We start from the raw sequence: 23,676 nt of genomic DNA on the forward strand, positions 1-23,676 counted from the left end.
TTCATGGGAACTCCTTGGAGAAATGGGCCCATATGATGCCTTTAGGGTATGGGGGGAGGACTCAGGAGGGACCCCTTCCCCTGGCAGACCAGGGCACGTGTCCTGGCTCTGCACCAAGGTTACTCCTTGCTGGCTCGGGACAACCTCCAGCACTCGCAGCAGCAGTGGCCACACCAGTTCAGCACCACAATGACTTCTGGGAGGACCAAGCCCCGGCAGGAGAGGAGGCTCCCACAAAGCCAGGGTCACAGAATGGTAAGGTTGGAAGGGACCTCTGGAGATCATCTCATCCAAGAGATGACCCCTACCAGAGCAGGGTCAACCCAGAGCAGGTTGGACAGGAATGTGTCCAGGCAGGGTTTGAATGTCACTAGAGATGGAGACTCCACTACCTCTCTGGGCAGCCTATTCCAGGACTCCATTGACCAGGACAGGCTGGAGAGCTGGGCAGAAAGGAACCTGATGAAGTTCAACAATGGCAAGTGTAGGGTGCTGCGCCTGGGGAGGAATAACCCCCTGCACCAGTACAGGTTGTGGGTGACCTGCTGGAGAGCAGCTCTGAGGAGAAAGACCTGGGAGTCCTGGTGGACAACAGGATGACCATGAGCCAGCAATGTGCCCTTGTGGCCAAGAAGGCCGATGGTCTCCTGGGGTGCATCAAGAAGAGTGTGACCAGCAGGTGGAGGGAGGTCATCCTCCCCCTCTGCTCTGCCCTGGGGAGGCCCCATCTGGAGCACTGGGTCCAGTTCTAGGCTCCCCAGTTCAAGAAGGACAGGGAACTGCTGGAGAGGGGACAGCAGAGGGCTACAAAGATGATGAGGGGACTAGAACATCTCTCTTACGAGGAGAGGCTGAGGGACTTGGGTCTTTTTAGTCTAGAGAAGAGAAGGCTGAGGGGGGATCTGATCAACGCCTATAAATACTTAAAGGGTGGGTGTCAGGAGGATGGGGCCAGTCTTTTTTCAGTGGTGCCCAGGGACAGGACAAGAGGGAACGGGCACAAACTGGAACATAAGAAGTTCCATCTCAACATGAGGAGGAACTTCTTCACTTTGAGGATGGCAGAGCCCTGGAAGAGGCTGCCCAGAGAGGTGGTGGAGTCTCCTTCTCTGGAGACATTCCAAACCCACCTGGACACGTTCCTGTGCAACCTGCTCTGGGTGGACCTGTTCTGGCAGGGGGTTGGACTAGATGATCTCCAGAGGTCCCTTCCAACCCTGACCATGCTGTGATTTGGTGAGCACGGGCCACCAATGCCATGAGTTCTGGTTTCCTTGAACGAGAGCAAACAGCTGAGACATTTCGCTGGGAGAACAGATGCCACCAATAAGGCAGCAAATAAAATCCATGTGCAAGGCTTTACAGTTCAGTTGTAATTAACTCTGCGCTGCCAAAAGAACTGAAGCCAGAACGGCACATTAATTACACATTAATGTGAATGTTCATCCGCTCTTGGCTGGCTAGCTCTCTGGAGACCGGGGCTTTTATTTCACTTTTGCATATGCTAAACCCACGGTGGCCCGATGGGAGCTGTGTGGAGCCAGCGCGCTGGGGCAGCTCCTGCTGCTCCTCCAAAAAGCCCAGCTAAAACCCAGCGAAGCTGAGAGCAAATCTGGGCAAATGAACATCCATTTGTGACAGCGGGAGCAATGAGGCAAGAGCACGAAGGGCTGCGGCTGCTCTCCGGGCTGCCCACCACGTGTCCCATGGCCCAGGTCGAATTCAGCCAGATGGGTGCTTGTGAACCAGGAACCAGAAAGCTTTCTCCTGCCAAGAGCACCAAACCTCCTGCCTCTGCCAGCATCAGCCCCTTGCTCCAGCTCTCTCCCAGCAGTGATCATCTGAACGTGTTTCATCTCAACATGAGGAAAAACTCCTTTACTGTGAGGGTGCCAGAGTCACGGAATCACAGAATGATATGGGGCTGGAAGGGACCTCTGGAGATCATCCCGCTTTAGCAGGGGGGTTGGACTAGATGATCTCTAGAGGTCCCTTCCAACTCTGACAATTCCGTGATTCCATGATCTAGTCCAACCCCCTGCCAGAGCAGGGTCACCCAGAGCAGGTTGCACAGGAACGTGTCCAGGTGGGTTTGGAATGTCTCCAGAGAAGGAGACTCCACCACCTCTCTGGGCAGCCTGTTCCAGGGCTCTGCCACCCTCACAGGAAAGAAGTTCCTCCCCATGTTTCGATGGAACTTCTTATATTCAAGTTTGTGCCCGTTCCCTCTTGTCCTGTCCCTGGGCACCACTGAAAAAAGACTGGCCCCATCCTCCTGACACCCACCCTTTAAGTATTTATAGGCGTTGATCAGATCCTCGTAAGCATTGATAAGATCCATGCTTTGGCTGGAAAAGCAAGCTAAAGGCTGTGATCACACCACCCTTTGGACCCTACTTGGTTTAATTGCCCCGGCACCTGAGCCTGTCACAGCCCAGCGCAGGGCATGAGGCTCTGGCCCTGGACCTGAAGGACGTGCCTGCATTTGAGAACCAGCCATATCTCCCTTCCCAGCTGTCTCCTGGCACTGGGGAGGCTGGGGGTGGCCGGGGCCCTGTGCTGTGGGACCCTCGGCTTGCTCCAAGCCCCAGTCCCCCGGGGTACCTGGTATGCCTGAGCCACAGACGGCCAAATCCCTTGCTGCTGCAGCATCCGCTGCCTTGGCTGCCGTCCTGGCCTGGCTCTGCTGCTCAGCACATTTCCCCAGGAAAATGAACACTGGGTTTGTTAAGCGAGTTTTGTGGCCAATGCAAGTTAAGTGGCTGCAAACCCCGTGGAGAAGCCGCTCCGTGCAGGGCATGGAGCATAACGGGAGGAGGAGCGTCTGAAAGGGGGAGGGTGGGAAGCACAAGCACAAAGGTGTGACATTGAGGTTCCTCACTGGGGACTTGCGTTGTAAAAATTTGCGCCTGGCCCATGACCCCTGACCGAGGCGAGAGGCCGGGATGCGAAGCACAGAACGACAAGAGTCAATATTTATTCATGCACGTGAGGCAGCCCAGCCAAATCGGGGCACCCGAATGTGGTTTTACACGGGGTTCTTACCCCCTTTAAGCAGTCAGGTACAACGTGGCTCGACTAACCACTAACACCCCCACTGCCGACTGCTGGTCACAGTAAAGCTTTGCAAAGCCACCCTATTGCCGCAGCATTCCTGCCCCTTGTCTATTGACCCCGGCATCCCTGGAGTCAGTCTTGCTCGAGTTAATGATCTGTGATGCCAGACGATGCTGGGAGGGTTTCAAAGATGTGTCAGAGGGACTGGGATGCTGGCGTTATCGGGGTTGTCCCAAGGATAAAGCTGTCCTTTGTCCTTCACGGACAGCTCTAAGCTTCCCAGAAGCAAAGTCTTTCAAGGGCTGGGCTGTCCTTTAGCTTGTTTTACTTAAGTGTGAAAAATACCAGTCTCCAGTAAAATTCCACTACCTCATCACATCACAGCAATATATAACTAATATATATCGTTTATATCTATATAAATGAAGTTAATACACTTTCAGACTTCATAGTCTTTATAGTCTGATTGAAATTGATAGGGAGGGGGGGTTTCATCACGCTTTGCCAAGCCTCCCTCAGAGCCGCTGGGCTCCTTTCCAGGAGTGTCTGTGTGTCGGGTCCGGCCACCCCCCGAGTCACCCCCTGCTTGTGACGCCTGCCCGGAGAGGCTGGGGTGTCCGTCCCTGCCTGGGGCTGGTGTTAGCCGGAGGCTGGGGCTGCGGGTGGACACCGGGGAGCGTGACTCAGCCACTCGAGCAAACTCCGGCCTTTGCCTGGGTGCTGCGGCGTCTGACAGGCACTGCTTCCGCAGCCTGATTTGCTGGGCGGCTGCCAGCCTCCCTGCCATCTCCTCCTCTCTGCAGGCAGCTTGCAGGCGGCTCTGCCTGATTCTCCACTCATCGCCTGCGTCCCCGGTGACAAAATGACCCGCCGGAGGAGAAGGACGCGGGGCTGAACGCCTGTGACAGGCAGGGAGCAGAGGAGCTGGTGATGTGGCCGGAGGATGCTGCAGGGAAGGTACGGGCAGCCCTGCCGAGGGTCGTGCCGGCGGAGGGGCCGGGGGTGGGCATGGATCATGGATCATAGGCTTTGCACCCCTGTCCTGACGGGTGCTGTCACCGCCCTGTGCAGCCGAGAGGTGACCTGAGCCCTGGGGTGAGGGTGCCTGTGCTGCAGCCCCCTTCCCGTGGTGCGTGCTGTCAGAGAGGCTCTGCCCTTGGCCCTGGAGCCCTTAGGGACAGATATTCGGGGTGTTTGATCAGCTCTTCACCCTGGGGTGCCCGTGGAGAACCCGGTGTGAGAGCCCTTCCTGCATGGGCTGCGTAACCCCACCAGCCTGCCTGCCCTGGGGGGCCAGGGACAAGAATTAAGGGTGTGATTGACCTTATTTATACAGCTCTTTCTCAAGCAATTAGATCTGCTATGGGTTGTGCTGCGGCAGAAAGACAGCCTGTCAAAAATCTGCCTCCTAAGGGCAGGTTGGTAGGGCTGCGTACGTCGAGGGAGCCTGGGAAGGATGCTCTTAAAGGTCTTTTTCAACCTAAATGATTCTATGAGACTGACAAAAAGGCTTTTCCTCGCTGCTCCCTGCCTGCAGCAGCGCTGAGCCTGGGGGAAGGAGCCGTGAAGGAAATACAGTGGTAGCCATGATTTTGCTTCTTTCCCCTAAGGGCTCCCCATCCCTGGGTGTGATGCAGACTTTGGCTTGCAGAAAGGCAGCCAAAATCCTCATTAAACACAGTCCTGCTGACCCCACCAGCGCCTTACCTGAATGCTGTGCTTCCTCCGTCACCTCATCACAGCTCCCCTGAGAGGACACCGCTGCCCTTGGGGCTCCAGAGACACCCAGGAGCTTTTCCACCCCTGTTCCAGCAGCTCTCCCAGCTCAGCAGCTCAGGAGCTCAGCAGTTCCGGGCTGTGAGCGTTTGGGAGGGCTCTGGAGTTTTGCACCCCCTGCTCTGCATCACACCTGGGTGCACCTTGCTTTTAGCGCTGGGCTCTCAGGGGACCTTGGCGGGGGGCACAAGACCCCCCTAGGGAGGAGTGCCCTGTCTCTGCAGCCAGTGTGTTGGTATGGATTTCCCATGCAGGGCCATGCTTGGGAGACCTGGTTTCTGCTCTCCCTGCTGCCAGAAATATCCCGGGTGCCTGCAGCAGAAGGAAGCCAGGATTGTGGTGGGCTGGTGGACGGCCAGACAGCAGAGCAGGCGGGCCGGCAGCTGTGCTGGCGGGCAGAGTGTGGTGGGGCCAATTTTCAGAGGCTGACAGGCTCCCTGGGGCACACTGAGGATGGTTCACCACTCCTGTGGCCCCTGTGTCAGGACCATGGCGAGGGTCCAGCAGGTTCCCATGGACCTCTCTCCATCAAGGAGTGACGGACAGGACCGCCCCGTGCTTTACATCCATGGGTGACCCTTCTTGTTTTCTGCTGCACTCAGAATGGAGATGTTCAGGACCTCCCAGCCTAGGAACAGGAGAGAGGAGGCCAAGAGGGGCAAGACACAGCAGCCATGGCCGTGCGTGGCCGGCGTACCAAGGTGCTCCCCTCCGAACTGAACAAGGTGTGCCCCGAGAGAGCAGACGACCCTGCCACACAGCCCAGGAAGATGAGCGACTTTGAGGTGGTCCCTAACCTCCAGCAGAGCAGTAGCAGTTTCTCAAAGAGCAGGCGGAAGGCACATTTCCCTGCTGGCAGCAATGAAAAGGCAAGTGCAGGAGATGCTGGAAGAGGGGGCGGTTGGCCACACATGACAGAAGAGCATTAATGGGTTATCTGGTGACTCATTGACGGGAGCATTAATAACAGATCACTTTAGTTTTAGGCACAAACAGAAATACTCCAAACATCTGAGGTACATGCCCAGCATTCCTACCTCCTCTCCTTGGAGTACACCTGGCTCTGTCCTTGCAGATAGCGATGGAGCTTTCTTCCTTCACAACAAAAGAAGTACCCAGACAGACTCCAAGCACCGGGGTGTCTGGCCCCTGGCATAACTTCTGGCCCTTTGCAGAAACCCTGACCCATTGCTGCTTTTCCTGCTCCCTCAGGAAAGTCTCATCTCGTGGATTCCTGAAAACATCCGGAAGAAAGAGTGCACTTACTTTGTTGAAAGCTCCCAGACATCAGACTCTGGGTAAGTCAGTCAGTCCCTCATACCCGTCCCCTGCCAGGAAAGCAGAAGGAGTATTTGGTGACAAAGCTACGGCACCAGAAAATCCCACCTTTCCGTCAAGGGGGCTGATGCCAACAAATTCCTTTATGACTCGTTCCTCACCCTGCTGTGTGTTGCCGCATGGCTGATATCCTGTTTCCCAGTGAGGAACCTTTCCGAAGCTTTCACATGCAGTCATTTCCATCCATGCTTTATCCAGAGCAGTTAAAGTTGGCTAAATTTCCCGCCCCCCCCAACCAATGCCTTTGTTTCTGCACAAGTTCTGAGCTGGAGGACGAACTGGGTGGGCACTGCTGGTGCCTGTGGTGTTCTTAGTGAGAAAGCCAACACCTCCTGCCCGGGCTGAGGCAGGTGGGACAGATGGGCTTTGCCTTTTGGGTTTCCATTGCTTTGGGCAAAGCTGGCGGTGTGTGTTTCAGGAGGATTGTGTGCGAGTGTGGCTATCTCAGGGAACAGCACCTGGAAGATGCTGCCAAACCTCCCATCTTCCTGGGGAAGGAATGGGACCCCAGCAGGCACATCCAGGAAATGCCAACAGATGCCTTCGGTGATATCCACTTCACGGGCCTGGGGCAGAAGATGGGGAAGGTGATCTGTTTTTCCCATCTGTGGTGAAAGGGGAGCCAGTGTTCAGGTCTTGCCATGGCAGATGAAATGGGAATATTTCACTCCTGAATGAGAGAAGGTTAGGAAAGCGTGGAAATGCCCCAAAAGCGTCACTGACCAACCAGAGGAAGGGGGGGGGTGGGGGGGTGGGACAGGATCCCTCTTCTCTCCCAGCCCTGTGTCTTGTCCCTTTCTGGAACCACGAGACTGATCTTGATGCTGTGAGGCCCATACTTCAAGGAGTGGCTGTTCCCTGTCCTCGTCCTTAGGTTCATCTTGGGAATGCTTGGTCCCGGGGAAGCAAATGGGAACGGGGTCATGCACAAAGACCTGGGGTAACAGCAACAAGACTCTGCTGAGAAATGGCATGGGAGGCCCTGGTTCTTTGCTGGGACAGGAGAAATTGTGGTGGAGGTGCCTTGTTACCCTGACCCTGTTGTTTTTACCCAATACTCCCTGTTTTGCAGTATGTGCGCGTCTCCTCAGATACCCCACCACGGGTCATCTACCACCTCATGACACAGCACTGGGGCCTTGATGCACCCAACCTGCTCATCTCAGTCACCGGGGGAGCCAAAAACTTCATCATGAAGCCAAGGCTGAAGAACATCTTCCGGCAAGGGCTTGTCAAAGTGGCCCAAACCACTGGTAAGAGATGCAGAGGCTCTCCCTGTGACTGCAGCAGGAGAGGGGCTTGTCATGTGGCCATGCCAGGTTCAGTCAGTTGGGCTGCTGTGGAGATGCCGAGCTGGCCCAGGAGGCCTGTAGGTCCGTGTCTGGACTACCCCCACCAGGGATGGACTGCTCTTGCTAAGTTGCTGCAAACAGGCTCATGAGGAGTTGGACTGAGAGATGTAACACTGTGTGGAAAAAAGCATCTCCTGTGCTGCCAGGGCTTGATGTAGTGGGCAGGGAAGACACCTTCTGGGTGATGGAGCATCTCTGAGGACCAGGAGTTCCTACAGCCAGATAGGGGGATGCTAGGTGATTGCTGGGAGCAGAGCCTCTCCTTCCCAAGCCCCTCTCTGACCCCCAGGGGCCTGGATCATCACAGGAGGGTCCCACGCTGGTGTGATGAAACAGGTGGGAGAGGCAGTGCGAGACTTCATCCTGAGCTGCAGCCACAAGGAGGGCGAGATTGTCACCATTGGCATAGCTACCTGGGGGACCGTGTACAACCGAGAGAGCCTCATCTGCCCCATGGTGAGCCAGGCAGAGTTGGAGATGCGTTGCTTTGCCTATGCCTGGACTGCTGGCGAAGTCCTGCCAGAGATTGTGGTTGGAAAGGGTGCTTCAAGACGTGCTTGTGGCTGGCAGCGCTGGTACAACTCAGCCGCACCAGGAGTGATGGTCCCGAGCTGATGTTTGCTGACAAGCCCCTCTACCCTACCCAGTGTCTTACGTAGGCACTGCGCTTCTCCTGGGAGGACCCTTGTGGGTGTGAGGGCAGGTGGAGCAGAGACAGAGGAGCATGGGGCAAGGCTGATGTGAGGACTGCAGGGGGGACAGGGATGGCTGTTTGGCCAGACTGTCCCTGCGTGCTGGCCTGTTCCTGTCCCACTTGCTGGTTTGCTTTGGGCATCTGGTGCCCCTCTGCAGCCCTGCCAGACTTTTCCCAGAGTCTCTCCTCCTGCATCTTACAGGGTGGCTTTCCAGCTGAGTACGTTTTGGATGAGGAGAACCAAGGCAGCCTGTCATGCCTGGACAGCAACCACTCCCACTTCATCCTGGTGGACAATGGGACCCATGGGAGGTACGGGGTGGAAATCCCCCTGAGGACCAAACTGGAGAAGTTCATTTCGGAGCAGACCAAGGTGAAAGGAGGTAATGGCAACACATAGCCAGGCCTGAGGCAGGGGAAGGCACAAAGTGGGATGGGACATCCCATGGTAAGGGGTGCCCGTCTGGCCTCTGGTGGGAGGGGAGGCTGTGGTGTCCCTGGAAGATCCAGGCGAGGTGTTTGAGAGGACTGTCATGATAAATGTGGAACCTGGTTCCTCAGTGACGCAAATCAAAGAGCCTTTCTCTGCCAGCTGCTTGGCTTATGGGGTCATCGGAGGGGTCCCCAAACTTTGTGATGCTGAGCTGATCAGGGAGAGTTGTTTCTCCCAAAGGGCCAGGCCTCCAAGGGGGCTTCCAGGTGGTATCTTCTCGCTGTGCGAATGATCATCTATTCTAACAAGTGCTCCAGCAGCATGGCTGCCAGGATATCGTCATCCTTCTGACCTGGAACCTGACATGTCAGGGGCAGTGCTCCCACTTTGCCTTTCACACCCCACTGCTCAGAGAGGACTGCATTCAGCTGCATGGGGGGCTGCTCCACAGAGAGGTGACACTGGGCTCTGCTTCCCCACAGGTGTCGCCATCAAGATCCCCATCGTGTGCGTGGTCCTGGAAGGAGGCCCTGGGACACTCGACGTAAGGAGCTGCTCCTGCCCGCTCCCAGCAGGGCTGAGAGGAGGTGGTGGCAGTAGGGGGCAGCTCCTTGCCCGGGGTGCTGCTTCCCGGTGTCGGTGCAGGCGTAGGGCCACACTAGCTGAAACACAGCCATACAGGAGTGCTGTGGAGCAGAAGTGTGGGTCTCAGGCTCAGAGAGGGTCTGCTGGCCTCTGGGTAGGATTAGGACCAGCCTCTCTGCTCTGTTGCAGACCATCTACAATGCCATCACCAACGGGACCCCCTGTGTGATTGTGGAAGGATCTGGCCGTGTCGCCGACGTCATTGCACAGGTGGCTAACCTGCCTGTGCCCAAGATAACTGTTGCTGTGATCCAGAAGAAGCTGAGTGTGTTCTTCCGTGACACCTATGAGCTCTTCACTGAGAGGAAACTGGTGGAGTGGACCAAGAAGGTGAGCCTCTTACAGGCAGAGAGCTCCACTCACTGAGCTTGTGGAGATCAAAGAGGTCCCCATGGGTCCTTGCCCATGAGCAGCAAGGCTCCCAGCATGAAGTTTAAGGCACATCTTCTTCTGACCATCCATCATCCTTCAGCCATGTTCTGCATTGTCCTGGCGGGCACCCCAAGGGCCCAAGCTCTGCTCCTTCACTGCCTGCTTCCTTTGGGCAGAGAGGTACCATTTGGGACCAGCCCCAGCCAGGCTGGGAGACACAGCAGAGAGGGTCTGCAGGCAACCCAAGGGAGCAAGGAATGCCCCACGCAGGACAGGGGCTGTGGGAAGCGGCAGGGAAGAGATGCTGGTGCTGATTGCTTGCCCACGGCTCTCCATGTAGATCCAAGACATAGTGCGGAGCCGGCAGCTCCTGACCATTTTCAGAGAGGGCAGATATGGCCAGCAGGACGTGGATGTGGCCATCCTCCAGGCCCTGTTCAAAGGTGAGGGCTGGGGAGCTGCTTGTGGGAGGATGGGGTGAGATGAATGGGTGGGGATCACAAGTCACCTCCTGCAGCTGCTTGACTTATGGGGGTCACCAAAAAGGTCCCCAAACCTTGTGATGTTAAACTGATAGGGGAGAGATGTTTCTCCCAAGGGGTCGGGCCTCCAAGGTGGCTTCCAGATGGTATCTTCTTACTGCGCAAGTGATCCTCTATTCTAACACATGCACTTTGCATGCAGCATCCCGAAACCAGGACCACTTTGGCCGTGAGAACTGGGACCACCAGCTGAAGTTAGCTGTGGCCTGGAACAGGGTGGACATTGCTCGGAGTGAGATCTTCACGGATGACCACGAGTGGAAGGTAAGGGAGTACCTGTGCTGCTTGTCTGGTCAACCGTAGAGCCTGTCAGGTCCCACTTGAGGACTGTGGATATTGAGGGCACTGTTTACCTTGGTTGTGCCTAGGGAGAGTTTCTGAGGGCATTTCTCCTGGACCCTAAACTCCCACCACATTACTAGGGGGTCTCAATCTGTCCTGTCTTCCAAAAGTGCACTCAAACACCCAAAGCAGAGGTGAGCACACCCTGCAATGCATTGCCTGAAAGTTTGTAAAATTCGGCTTATAATTGTTTGCAAAGGCGATTGATTGGCATTTTGTTCAAAATTGGTGTCTTTTTAAAGACAATCCACCAGCCAAAACCACCTCTTGTCAGCTCTCCCCTGTGGTCACTGCTCATGCCATCTTGTCAAATATCAAGTTGTCCCTAAATTTATCTCACCCAGCCTGGCACTTCCCTGCTCAAACTTTACTACAGAGTTGGGCAGAGAGCAGCACAAGCCAGCTCTGCCGTCCCATGCCTGATCCAACTGCTGTAAGTTGAAGCTGAGCAGGGTCTCTGTCCTCTCTGCTGGGGCTGTGGGATGTGGAAGGGATTTTCCCATTTCATTCAACAGTTTGGATTCCCCAGCTCACATGACTTTTGTGGGATAGGAGGGCCTGGTGGGAACCGGGATCCCAAAGAGGAAATATTTGATGGTGTGAAAACGCACAGCCTGAACAAGATCTACACTTCTGTAGGGCAAGGAGGATGAGGAAGGCTCTCAGATTAGCTGATGCAGGCCAGGGCTGTTACAAGGTGCTGCAGCCCTGGGATGATGTGGCTGGTATGAAAAGCTGAGGCTGAAACCAAGCTGTGGCAACAGGTCAGCAGGTACCTTTCTGCCAGGACAGACATGTACCCCCTTACCCACAGGCTTTGTTTTCACTTCTGAGCACATATAAAGGTTTCCTTGGAAAGGAAAACCCCACAAAAGCTGAACTGGGTGACCATCAGGAGCAGCCAGTCTCCCCACAGCTGAGATCCAGCTGGCAGCACCATGATCCTTCAGCTGAAGAGCTGTGCACAGAGAACAAGCCTGTGAGGTCCTGATCATTTGTGTGGTGCATCCTTGTGAGCTGGGGAAAGAGGGTCTACCCTCTACCCTATCCCATCCCTCCACCCAGCAGCCAAGGGAGCAGAGGAGAGGACATACAAACCCAGCAGTGTGTCTCTGAGGGATGTCCCACAAGTCCCATTACCTCCCAGCTGCTGTATCACACCCAGAAACTCCTTGTGTGCTCAGGGACAAAACCTTTCCCCCGTCTGAGTGAGGAGCGTGGTGGGGCCCTGCACCAAGGCCATGGAACCCCTCACCTCTGCCTCTGTCAGCCCACAGATCTCCACCCTGTGATGGCAGCCGCCCTGATCTCCAACAAACCAGAGTTTGTGAAGCTATTCCTGGAGCAGGGAGTGCGTCTCAAGGAGTTTGTCACCTGGGATACCCTGGTTTACCTCTACGACAACATGGCACCATCCTGCCTCTTCCACAGCAAGCTGCAGAAGGTCCTGCTGGAGGAGAGAGAGCGCACAGCTGGCTCCAAAATGCCAAGAATCCAACTGCACCATGTCTCCCAGGTGCTGCGGGAGCTCCTGGGCTGCTCCACACAGCCTCTCTATCCCAAGCCCAAGCCCATGGAGCGGCCCCGGCTCTCCATCCCTGTCCCGCACATCAAGCTGAATGTACGCATCTCCAAGTTATGTGGTGGCAGGGTTGCATTAGGGAGGGGGACGTTGGCTCAAGGAACCATCCTGGAGGTTGCAGCTGGGCCTCTGTCCTCTTGCTTGCTCAAGAATCCCACTTAAAGGTCCTTAAAGCCCTGGCCAAGTCATCTTCCCCACATTCAAGGTGCAACTCTCACCCTCCTACACCTGCAGCACCATGTGGCTATGTGATTCCGGTGGGCAGAACCCAGTGGGGTGGGTGCACTGGGCAGGGGATGGGCTCATGGTGCTGAGTGACATGGTTTAGTGGTGTTTTTTGTAGTGTTATGTTGATGGTTGGACTTGATCTTAAAGTTCCCTTCCAACATAGACAATTCTCTGATTCTCTGATCCTCGCCCTAGAAAAAGTGGCATTTCCAGGATGAGTCCAGTCTTGGCCACCCTGCTATCTGCAGCAAAGGCCCTTCCATGGGTGGCAGGAAGGCAGGCACCCTGGGTTCGGAGGTGGCTTTGTGCTGAGGGGCTGTCTGCTTTCCACAACCTCTTGGCAGAAGAACAGGTCCGACCGTTGCACACCTTGCAGGTTCAGGGGTCAAGTCTCCGGTCCCTCTACAAGCGCTCTGCCGGCCGAGTCACCTTCACCATGGATCCAGTCCGCGACCTGCTTATCTGGGCTGTGGTCCAGAACCGCAAGGAGCTGGCAGAAATCATCTGGGCTCAGGTATCACAGCCCAGAGCTGTTGGTCCCAGCTGAGAGGCTCAGATGGAGCCAAACCTCCCAGCCCCAAGAGGAAAGATTTCACCTGCTGGCATTTGGGACAGCAGACGAGCTGGCCCATGCCAGCACCTGAGCGTCACCCCCAGCCAAATGGGAGACAGCTGGCGAGCCTGGATGAACTTGATGTTCATCCTCAGACACACACCATGATGCCAGATCCCTCCCTTCCCAGCCAAAACGAACACTGAGAGCAGAGGTGATGTGCTGGGCCAGAAGTCCACTCTTCCTTGCAAAGGCTGAGAGAGGGCTAAGCACACTGCAGGCAGGACACAGGGGCATGGCAGCTGGGCTGGAGAAGGTTTCCACCCATAAACAGCATCCCCAGGGCAAGAGGCAGGGTGGCCAGCTGCATGCTGTGCAGAGTCACACCGTCCCCTCACACATGGCTTCCCACTAGGAGAGCAGAAGTGTCCCTGACTTCCCTGTGGTGGTGGGTCACTCAGAGGGGAGCACAGCTCAGCCCTTGTCATGGCAAGCTGTCCATCCTGAGCAGCAGTCTCCTCGGGGACACCCTCCCTTCCTTCCTCCCTCTCTCCCGTGGGAGCCCTGGAGGGCCTGGCAGGACTGCCGGGACTGGCAGGATTGGGTGCAGAACCTCACGCTCTCTCTGGCCTCTTCTGCTCCAGAGTCAGGACTGCATGGCGGCTGCGCTGGCCTGCAGCAAGATCCTGAAGGAACTCGCCAAGGAGGAGGAAGACACCGACACTACCGACGACATGCTGGCCCTGGCCGAGCAGTATGAGCAGAAGGCTATCGGTGAGCGGGAGGGGGCCAGCAACCCAGAACTGCTCTGACACCCTGCAGAGCCAGCTAGCTTTGCCCTGGAGATGTCTGGGGGTGATGGGTGGGGTGGGTGGTGCCAAACGGGGGTCCCCTCCTCATGGTTGGGGTCCCGCTGCTGCAGGGGCTGTGCCCGGGTGGTGGTGGGAGCACAGAGAGTGCCACTGCATGGTAGGATATTCAGATCCTGCTACAAAGGGTGACTCTGCCGGCACCTTGCTGAGCACCCTGGAGCTCAGCCTTGAATCCCTGGTCCCTGCCTGGCCAGGCGTGTTCACAGACTGCTACCGCAAGGATGAGGAGAGAGCCCAGAAGCTCCTCACCCGTGTCTCTGAGGCCTGGGGGAAGACAACCTGTCTGCAGTTGGCGCTGGAGGCCAAGAACATGAATTTTGTGTCCCATGGGGGTGTCCAGGTGGGTTCCCAGCAGTGGTGCTTGGAGGGGAAATGCCCATGTGTCCCCTGCCCCAGATCCAGGATTCCTTGTTGGCAGCCGTGGGGCTCTGCTCTGCAGCCCCGTTCTGATGGGAGCACTTCTGTAACCACTGCTCCTCTTCCTTCCTCCTCACAGGCCTTCCTAACCAAAGTCTGGTGGGGGAAGATGTGCATGGACAATGGGCTTTGGCGGGTGGTCACATGCATGCTGTTCTTCCCACTTCTCTACACCAACCTCATCACCTTCAGGTACTTCTGGCAGCTGGGGCATGTGTGCACCAAGGCTGGCTGAGAGAAGCTGCCGTGGCACCTCCCTGAGCATCTGAGCCCCACTTCCACCCCTGCTCCCCACAGAGAGAAGAGGCTGCAGCCTGTGGGCTGCCTGACGCGCCTTCGAGCCTTCTTCACGGCACCTGTCGTCATCTTCCTCATGAATGTCCTCTCTTACTTCACCTTCCTCCTGCTCTTTGCCTACGTCCTAATGGTTGACTTCCAGCCATCACCATCCTGGCGGGAGTACCTCATCTACTTCTGGCTTTTCTCCCTGGTGTGTGAGGAGACCCGCCAGGTACGGGGCAGGCAGAGCAGAGGCTGGGAGGAGGTGAGAAGAGGGAGAGACACTTCCCAGGTGCTCCTGGAGGGTCCTGGTCCTGCGTAGCTCACGTTCCCATGTGGTTCTCATGTCACCATCCATTTGGAGAGGTCCCAGCACAAGGGACTGCCAGATCCCTCCCTCTCTGAAGCCAGAGAATGTCCTTGGCTGTGTCCGGCCTGGCCCTTGTACTTGCAGAAAGACATGCTGTTTTGAGCCAAAACCATTAGGAGATGGAGGGACCACCTCCTTCCTTGGGCATTTATTCCCAGAAGCATTTCCAGGCTTTGCTTGACGTGGGTTTTTTTCAGCTTTTGTTTCAACATCTCTGTACCTTTCTTCACCAGACTAAAGAGCCCCATGCCTCAGGTATCTCTCCCCGTGCTCCTTCCCTGTAGAAAACCCTGTAGGCTCAGGTTAACTTTGGGTAAGCAAGAGAGTCCAGTGATGGCCAGCAGGTCTGTGTGGTCCCTCCCCTCTACAAGGCATGGGAATATCTTACAAGGCTTTCACTTGAAATACCAACCCACCAAACCCAATACCAACTCTTCTCTTCCCAACAGCTGTTGTATGATCCAGAGGGGTTTGGGGTTGTGAAAATGGCTTCCCTGTACTTCAGAGACTTCTGGAATAAGTTGGATATCTGTGGCATCCTCGTCTTTATCGCAGGGCTGACTTGCAGGTGAGTTGCAGAGCCACTTGCAGTGCGCAGGCTCAGGCCACCGCTGTAGGCTACAAAGCTACTGCAAGAATTGTGCAGGTTTTTTGATTGCGATTTCTGCTTCCAAAGGCCAATGAAGATTTTCATGGTCATGTGTTGATTCTGACCAATTTGCCTCTGCTGTCAGTGGCTTCTAGGAGAGATGTTTTTTATGCTGCAACCCTCACCCAGCACTCAGGGGAAGCTCACCGATACTGTAGAAATGTAATGCTGCCAGATCAGAAAAAAACCCCCACACCGGTGGCACTGAGATGTTTCCTTTCTTCTCTTCTGTGCCCAGGTTGATCCCTTCAACTTTATATCCCGGGCGAATCATACTGTCCCTGGCTTTTATCATTTTCTGCCTGCGTCTGATGCACATTTTCACAGTCAGTAAAACGTTGGGGCCCAAGATCATCATTGTGAAGCGCATGGTGAGAGCTCCCCTTCGTCCTGCCAGGGTGATCAGCTGGCGCAGTTGGATGCCTGCACGGGGTGGATGTGCCACCCGTGTTATCCTATCCTAGAGTGGGGTTTGCTCCAGGACACAGTTTTGTTTCTCCTCTGTCTTTGCAGATGAAGGATGTCTTCTTCTTCCTCTTCCTGCTAGCAGTGTGGGTGGTGTCCTTTGGGGTTGCCAAGCAGGCCATCCTGATCCACAACGAGGAACGCGTGGAGTGGCTGTTCCGTGGTGTAGTCTACCACTCCTACCTGACCATCTTTGGGCAGATTCCCTCCTACATTGATGGTAAGGGATACCAGCCTGTGACAGCGTGTGGTATGAGCAGGGTGGCTGCGACAAGGCTGAGGGGTACCAAGCTCATGCCACAGTCTGCCTAGCTCCTGCTGTGTTGGCCTGTGGAAGTCCTGCACAGAGCTCCTCTCCAAGCACAAAGTAAGGCCAAGAGGGAGCAATGATGGGGTGTGGGGATGGAGCCCTGCTCCAGCACATTCAAAGCGTTGTCACCGATGCAATCCCAGGGATTGCACCTGCCCAAGCAGTCAAGAGAGCACGCTAGCAAAGGCACAGGAGCATGAGTCCATCCAGTTCAGCGCCACAGCTGCAAAGCTGGTGGCAGTGAGCAGAGCCCCTGGGATGATGCAGATGGAGGTCAAATCCCTGCCTGGTGCTAAGGTCCCTTGACACTGGCCACTTTCAGACAGCACAACGCGGGACACCACGAGGTTTGGCTGCAGGAGAGTTATGCCGTGCTCTCTTGCAGGGGTCAACTTCAACATTGACCAGTGCAGCCCCAATGGGACCGACCCCTACAAGCCCAAGTGCCCAGAGACAAATGAGGACAACAATAAACCCATCTTCCCAGAGTGGCTGACGGTGATCCTACTGTGCCTGTACCTGCTCTTCACCAACATCCTCCTCCTCAACCTCCTCATTGCCATGTTCAAGTGAGTGTGACCTGGTCTCATGGTCCTGACAGTGAATGGAGCTGGCTTTGCTTGCAGGCTTGGCCGTGGCCAGGGCACTGCACACTGAGAAAGTGCAAGGGGGGTCCTGAGGCACACACTGACCAGACCACAGGGGTGCTTTGGAGGGGGCTAGATGTGGTGGAAGTAGTGGGCAGAGACCAGGGCTGATCAGGGAGATGGGTAGGAACCGGGGCACCATACAGACACAATGTGCCCCGTTCATCCCCATGGCACGGCTGACGCCTGGGCTCTGCCCCAGCTATACCTTCCAGCAGGTCCAGGAGCACACGGATCAGATCTGGAAGTTCCAGCGACATGACCTGATCGAGGAGTACCACGGCCGCCCACCCGCGCCTCCGCCCTTCATCCTCCTCAACCACCTGCAGATCCTGATCCGGCAAGGCTTGCTCCGCAGGCCACCCGTGCACCACAAACAGCTCAGTGAGGACCAGCATGCCCATTTCTCCTGCCCATTTTCCTCTCCCCGGGCCATGGCACCGTGCACCGAGGCACAAGGCTTGGCGTCGGGGCTGCGGTACCAGGCTTTGGGATGCCCAGGGATGCTACACCACTGCCATCCCCTTCCTCTGGCAGAAGAGAAGCTGGAGAAGAACGAAGAAGCTGCCCTCCTCTCTTGGGAGATGTACCTGAAGGAGAACTACCTGCAGAACCAGCAGTGCCAGGAGAAGCAGAACACAGAGCAGAAGATCCGAGACATTGCTCAGAGGTACCAGCACTCCTGAGATGGGCACATCCTTCTGTCCTCCAGTGTCCTGGGCAGGGAAGAGTTGGGATTAGTGCAGGGCTGGCTGCTGAGGAGCTTCCTCTCTGCACTGTCCCTCCAGGGTTGACATACTGGCAGAGCTGCTGGACTTGGACCGGGTGAAGAGGACAGGGCTGGTGGAGCAAAGACTTGTCTCTCTAGAGGACCAGGTGAGGCAAAAGCTGAGTAACTGCCTAAGAAAGGTGGGGTTTTCCAGGAGCTGAGTCAACTGAACCAGAGCACAAGAGGAAACCCCTCTGAATCAATCCCCTTTCAAATAGTTTGAGTTTCCTTGCCAAAACAATAACGTCCAAGAGGAAAAGCCTGATGGCAAGTGTTCTGTTTGACTCCAAAGTGAACAGGATGAAGGTGGGAAGTGCTGGGATGAACCTCTGCCTCCACTGGTCACCCCAAGCAGTTAGATCTGACCCAGCTCTTCTCTTTGTCCCGAGAGGACCCTCCAGACCTTCTGGAGACAGAGGACTCTCCACCCGCTCCCCATGAAGCTATTCCACACCCTGCACACCCTGCCTGGGGAGCAGGACCTCTGCCCTGAGACGGCCGCAGCCTGGCTGCCATTTTCCACTTCCATTTCCACCTGCTTTGAAAAAATGTTTCCCTGGAGGTGGTTTTCCAAGTGGAACATCAGGGCACAGCGAGGATGGCTGCTGCCCTGTGGGATGAGTAGCCAGGAGCCCAGGGCAGCAGTGCTTCCTGCCAGGGCCATATCTTGCCCTACTCAAGGAACGGAGCCTGGGGCGCAGCAGGGGTCCAGGAGGGCTGACCCTCTCCTCTCCTACACAGGTCCATCAGAGTGCCCAGGCCCTGAGGTGGATAATGCAGGCGCTGCAGGGCAATGGCTTTGGCTCAGGAGAGGACATGCCACCCGTGGGTAAGCAGAGCCCATCTCCACCCCAGCAGCAAGGGGGAAACCCGGGGCCCCATGTTGGCACCCGCGGGGCTGCGGACCAGGGCTGAACAGTCCCTTGCACCCCTCTGTTAAGCAGCAAGGCAGAGGCAGAGGTATCTTTGTCCCAGGGAGGGTTGGGGGGTCTACGAGACCATCCAGCCCCTCCTGCAGCCATTCCCAACCTCTGCTCCAGAGCCCTCCCTGGAGCCCATGGCTGAGGCTTTCCACTGCAGCATCCGTGGGGTGCAAGTCCTGTCCCCCCGGGGTCTGTTGGAAGGGATGCTGCGGCCAGGTCCCCAGGGGACATCATCATCATCTTGGAGAGAACCAGACAGCCCCCTCAGCAGAGCCATGGGGGCTGCAACACCAGACTCAGGACCCCACTTTGTGGGGCCTTGCTGTCCGTGTCTGCCTTGCAGGCTCCAGCAAACCCTCAGAGATGAAGGAGGTTGACCTGGAGGGGAAAGCTGAAGAGACCCAGCCCCTGTACCACGTGCTTGCCCGAAACCTGCTGTACCCAGGGTCTCACACCCTCCGCTTCCCTGTGCCAGATGAGAAGGTGCCCTGGGAGGTAGGAGCTGTCACCCTGGGCAGCGGGGCGGAAGGGGGGAGCCACGACACAGATCAACCAGAGTTGGGAAGAGGAACAGACCCATTCTTGCACCCATGTCACACTTGGGAACTCTTGTTTTCCCCAGCCCAGGGACAAGTGGCTTCCTGGAGCAGCTGCTCCGAGGCCCTCCCAGGGACAAGGAGAGGTGAATGGGGATGGTTCCTGCTGGGATCTGCAGTGCTAGGGATGCCTGGGGGTGCTCAGCTGGGAAACAGATGGTACAGTCACCCACCTCTGCATTTCCTGAATCGGGGCTGGCTCAGAGTCAGGGACAGGATCTGGCACTGGCTTCTGGGGCATGAATGAGAGGCACCAGCCCTCCAGCTGAGACCCTGAGCTCAGCCCTCAAGCAGGGCCCAGAGCCCTATGTGCCTTGGGGAATGATGCCACAAGCTGGGCAGAGGAAGGGACTGGGACAGAAAGTGTTCCTGGGGGTCCCAGTCCCTGCCTGTCACCAGAGCAAGAGTGACCTGACTCGGCCACATGCTCTGCAGGTGGACTTCCCAATCTACGACCCTCCCACCTACTCAGCTGACCACAAGGACATGGCTGTGCAGGACCCATTCAGCCCGTGAGTGTCCCCCTACGGCTCCCTGCTCCTCTACCCCTTCTCCTGGGTGGCACAGCCAGCCCTCCCTGCTGGGCTGCCTCCCACCCCGCAGTTCCTTGGAGTCTCTCCTGAAGATCAACTACAACACCATGGATGGGCTGATCGACCGGCAGAGCTTCCACGGCCTCTACGCCGTGCAGGACGGGCTGCCGCTGTGAGTGCATCTGCCATGGGGGCAGACAGGCTTGGTGGGACCTGGGGCACCTGGCTGTAGGCAAAGTGCCAGGGAGATGGAGAATTTGGGGGGGACCTGGATGCATCCATCCTCTTCCTAGTTCCCTGGGGCTAATGGTGGGGCAGGGATAATGGCATGCATCATCCTCAAAAAAAACCAACCCAGCACCCCAGAAGAGCTTCAGTGCAGTGGTGGGAGATTTGGGAAAGTGGTATAGGGCTTTGATTGGCATGATGGGGTGCATGGGGGGACCCTGGTGCCATCCCAACCTGCTCATGCTCTCCCTGCCAGGAACCCCATGGGCAGGACGGGGCTGCGAGGCCGCGGGAGGCTACACTGCTTTGGGCCCAACCATGCCCTGCACCCTGTTGTGACACGGTGAGTGCCTGGGGACAGAGAGGTGTCTTTGCTCCAGGACAGGGCTGGAGAGGTAGAATGGAAAAAGGGGCACAAAGCCATCTCAGAGAGACTGGGACCTGGCAAAACCCACTGCTGCCCATTCAACTGCTGCTGGGCGGGGGGAGCCGAGTCCAGCTGCAGCATAACAGGGGCCTTTCTCACAGCTGGAGGAGGAATTTGGATGGGTCCATCATAAGGAAGAGCCTGAAGAAGATGCTGGAAGTCCTAGTGGCCCGGTATCCGCTGTCGGATGTCTGGGCTCTTCCCGGGGTAAGAGCTGGTGGAAACAGCTGGGGCAGAAGCGCCTGGGGAACTGGGGACCAGCTGGTGGCTGGATGCCCTGCAGAAAAGGGAGAAACACAAGATGGGTGTCACAGCCTTGTCCGAGGAGGTACCTCTGCTCCTCCCACAGAACATTCGAGTGCGGGGCTGTGCTGCCAGGAGTGCTGGGGTGGTCCTATCACATATCCCCACCCACCCTGACCCACTGGCTCCTGCTTCTCCCTCCTCCTTCTTCTCCTCTGTGGCTCCAGTTCTCACATGTCCTTTGTGACATAAGCCACTGAGACAGCTTCCTTTGACAGAGAGGTCCAGACATTGAATCAGGCAAACTCAGACACATGCTTGGGCACAGCTGAGGACTTCTGGCAGAAGAGGAAGGGTTTGCTCCCCTGCTTGCTCCCCCCACCAGAGCTTGTGGCATGTTCTGCAGTGGTGGCAACCACCTAATGGCCAAGCTGATGGCAGTGAGGGAGGCTGGGCTGATGGCAGGCCCCAAGCTGATGTCTGCTTTGGCACAGGGGTCACTGGAGCCGGGCGAGACACTGCCACTGAAGCTCAAGTGGATCCTGCGCCGGGAATTCTGGCCCCAGTTCCAGAACTTGCTGAAACAGGGCACTGAGGTGGGGTGCATGCGGGTGTACCAGCAGTAGGGGGTGCGTGTGGATGTCACAGCAGTGCAGGGGCATCAGGGCATCACTCCAGTACAGGGGCATGTAGGTGTCACAGTGGTACAGGCACACGGGAGCATCACCACAGTACAGGGACATGTGGACATCATGTCCCTACGGCACAGGGACAAGGTGCATCACCCCTTGGCGACCACCCCCACTGGGGAGGAATGGCTGGGGGAGGTGGAAACATGCTGTAATGGGGTCTGGGAGACAGCCCAGGGACCCCAGGGATGGGCTACACACCAGTGTCTGTGCTTGCTGTGATCGCTCTCCATGTAGCAGTGGGAACAGGGTGCTGGTCTCCAGTGGGGCAGAGGAGCTGTGGGGCGATGCTCCACCCCTGGGGCCTCTCGGTGCCCTTAGAGAGGTGGTGAGGGCTCTGCTGATGTGGGCACTCCTTCACTGTGCACAGATACACAAGGGGTACCTTGATGACCCCCGCAACACGGATAACGCCTGGGTCGAGACGGTTGCCATCAGCGTGCACTTCAACAACCAGAACGATGTGGAGATGAAGCGGCTGAATTCGGTATGGGCCCCTCACCTCTGCAGCTCCCTCACCTGGCTCTCAGCAGGCATGGGGCAGGAGAGCCAGATCTCCAGACCCAGATCTCATCTTCATCAAGAGTGGGCTCCTCCAGCTTCATGCAGTGGGAACATGGGGATGAACATGGGGTGGCACGCACCGGGGGGCCCAGAAAGAAAGGGCAGGAGGCTGGGGACTGGAGGTGCTGCTGAGCATAGCTGGCACGTCCCCTTGCCAGCAGCACATATGTGATGTCTCTGGTCCCCTTCCAGTTCCTTCAGGGCTGTGACCCGGAGCTGTGCATCCGCTGGCAGGTACTGGACAAGAGGATCCCCCTGCACGCCAACCACAAGGAGCTTCTGCACAAGGTCTCAGCCCTCCTTGACACCTATTACTGAGTACTCTAGCACAGGCCAGGGCTCCTGCTACCCCAGACCAGGTTCTCCTCGGGACCTGCGGCTCTACCACAGCTCACCAGTAAGACCGTGGGCAGCTACTGAAGACTAGGTACTTTGGTTGCCTCTGTGAATGTACATTGCACATCTCTGGGAGGAAAACTGTCCCCTCCCCAGCAGCCAGGGGCAGGGACTGCCTGGGCAGTGCCTATGCAGCATCCTGGTCACCTGAGCCACCAAGCTCAGCCCCAGCTTGTCCCTCGATGCTTACACAGCCACAGCACTGGGGCTTGAGCCAAGCAGAGCCACAGGGCTGCTCCTGCAAGGTGTTCCTTCTCTCAGCTCCCTCCTGCTCTTTGCTTTGGTGGGGGCACTGGGGACTTGGCAGCCCCAGCTACCCCCCACCCAGCATCTCCATTGGGCATCTCTGCTCCCGCTCTGAGGCCTGACAGCCCCACTGCCACAGCTCTGGAGAAGGCTTGGGCTCTTTTGCACCTAAAGCTCCTGCCCACCCTACAAGTCCCTCCTGTGGCAGCTGTCCCCATCTCCCTGGTTGCCTCAGACCCAACAACATGTTCCTGAGCTGCGATCCAGCACTTCAGAAGGTGTGAGCAGCTCTTGGCTTGTACACCTATGGTTTCATAGCTCCGCACAAGTCCTCCCACCACATCCCATACTGGTATGTGATCCTGTGTGTACATGCTGAGCACCGTCTTGTTGCTGAACTCCTTCCCTCTGTCTGAGCCAAGGCACCAGCTAAATGTCACTTGCCTGTCCCATCCCCTTGTGGACATGGACGGAAAGGGGTAGCTTGCTGGGACCCAGGTGATCCATGCTTGGTGGTCCCTTGGGCAGGTAGAGACCGGAGAGCAGACATCAGTGTGTCCATCACAAACATCTCTGCTCTTAAGAGGTCCTTTGCTCACCTTTTCTGTTGTCTGCCATGGGGAGAACAAGGCACAGTGGAGAAAGTTCTCGATAGCCCAGAACAGCCCCATGGTGGTATATTATGCCTGGGACTGCTCAGGGAGGGATTTCAGTTCCTCCACCCTCTCCTGATGGATCAGACACTGACCAGCTGGGGCTGTTCTTCCCACACCCGTGGCCATCACAGCACAACTGCAGTCTCTCCAGTGGGGCTTGGCGAGGTGGGGGGGGTCCGACTGGCAATTTAGTCAACCCGGCTCAATAAACCATGTATTAAATAACCAAAGGCTGGTGGTCTGTTGTGGCTGTTTCACCAGGGGCCGTTCCTGGAGGCCATGCTTGGAGCACACTTCCAGGACGAGCCCAGTTTGAGCATTCCAACCCCCGATCTTGTTGCACAAACTCACTTTGCTCGCAGAGTCACCCACCCCAATGCTGGCTGCAGAGATGACTTGACACGTTCGGAGTCAAGGCGAGGAGCTGCTGGAAAGCAAGGCAATGCCTTCTCCCATCACTCCTGCCTGCTCAGTGTCTGCTCC

At 56.8% G+C, this 23,676-nt stretch overlaps 1 protein-coding gene across 3 annotated transcripts; it reads left to right on the forward strand.

Annotated features, from left to right (window-relative positions):
- Window positions 1-5,507: 5,507 nt before the first annotated feature.
- On the forward strand, window positions 5,508-22,213 carry TRPM2 (transient receptor potential cation channel subfamily M member 2). 3 transcript variants are annotated; one of them, XM_074154094.1, is made up of 32 exons: window positions 5,508-5,702; window positions 6,046-6,131; window positions 6,590-6,758; window positions 7,244-7,424; window positions 7,813-7,979; window positions 8,420-8,600; window positions 9,133-9,194; window positions 9,425-9,625; window positions 10,008-10,110; window positions 10,352-10,473; window positions 11,822-12,172; window positions 12,738-12,875; window positions 13,559-13,688; window positions 13,897-14,126; window positions 14,283-14,395; window positions 14,501-14,714; window positions 15,302-15,420; window positions 15,740-15,872; window positions 16,015-16,186; window positions 16,662-16,845; window positions 17,126-17,307; window positions 17,461-17,593; window positions 17,712-17,799; window positions 18,434-18,521; window positions 18,959-19,110; window positions 19,647-19,723; window positions 19,815-19,916; window positions 20,229-20,315; window positions 20,501-20,606; window positions 21,137-21,238; window positions 21,702-21,818; window positions 22,088-22,213. In XM_074154094.1, exons 1-32 carry the CDS (start codon window positions 5,508-5,510, stop codon window positions 22,211-22,213), a joined length of 4,611 nt encoding a protein of 1,536 aa, XP_074010195.1. The 3 variants fall into 3 exon arrangements, with proteins under 3 accessions (XP_074010195.1, XP_074010196.1, XP_074010197.1); XM_074154095.1 differs by having other exon boundaries at window positions 13,981-14,126; XM_074154096.1 differs by lacking the exons at window positions 5,508-5,702; window positions 6,046-6,131; window positions 6,590-6,758; ... (21 more) ...; window positions 19,647-19,723; window positions 19,815-19,916 and having other exon boundaries at window positions 18,509-18,525.
- The last annotated feature ends 1,463 nt before the right edge of the window (window positions 22,214-23,676 follow it).

Source organism: Numenius arquata, chromosome 9, assembly GCF_964106895.1.
Source record: "Numenius arquata chromosome 9, bNumArq3.hap1.1, whole genome shotgun sequence".
NCBI lineage: Eukaryota > Metazoa > Chordata > Aves > Charadriiformes > Scolopacidae > Numenius > Numenius arquata.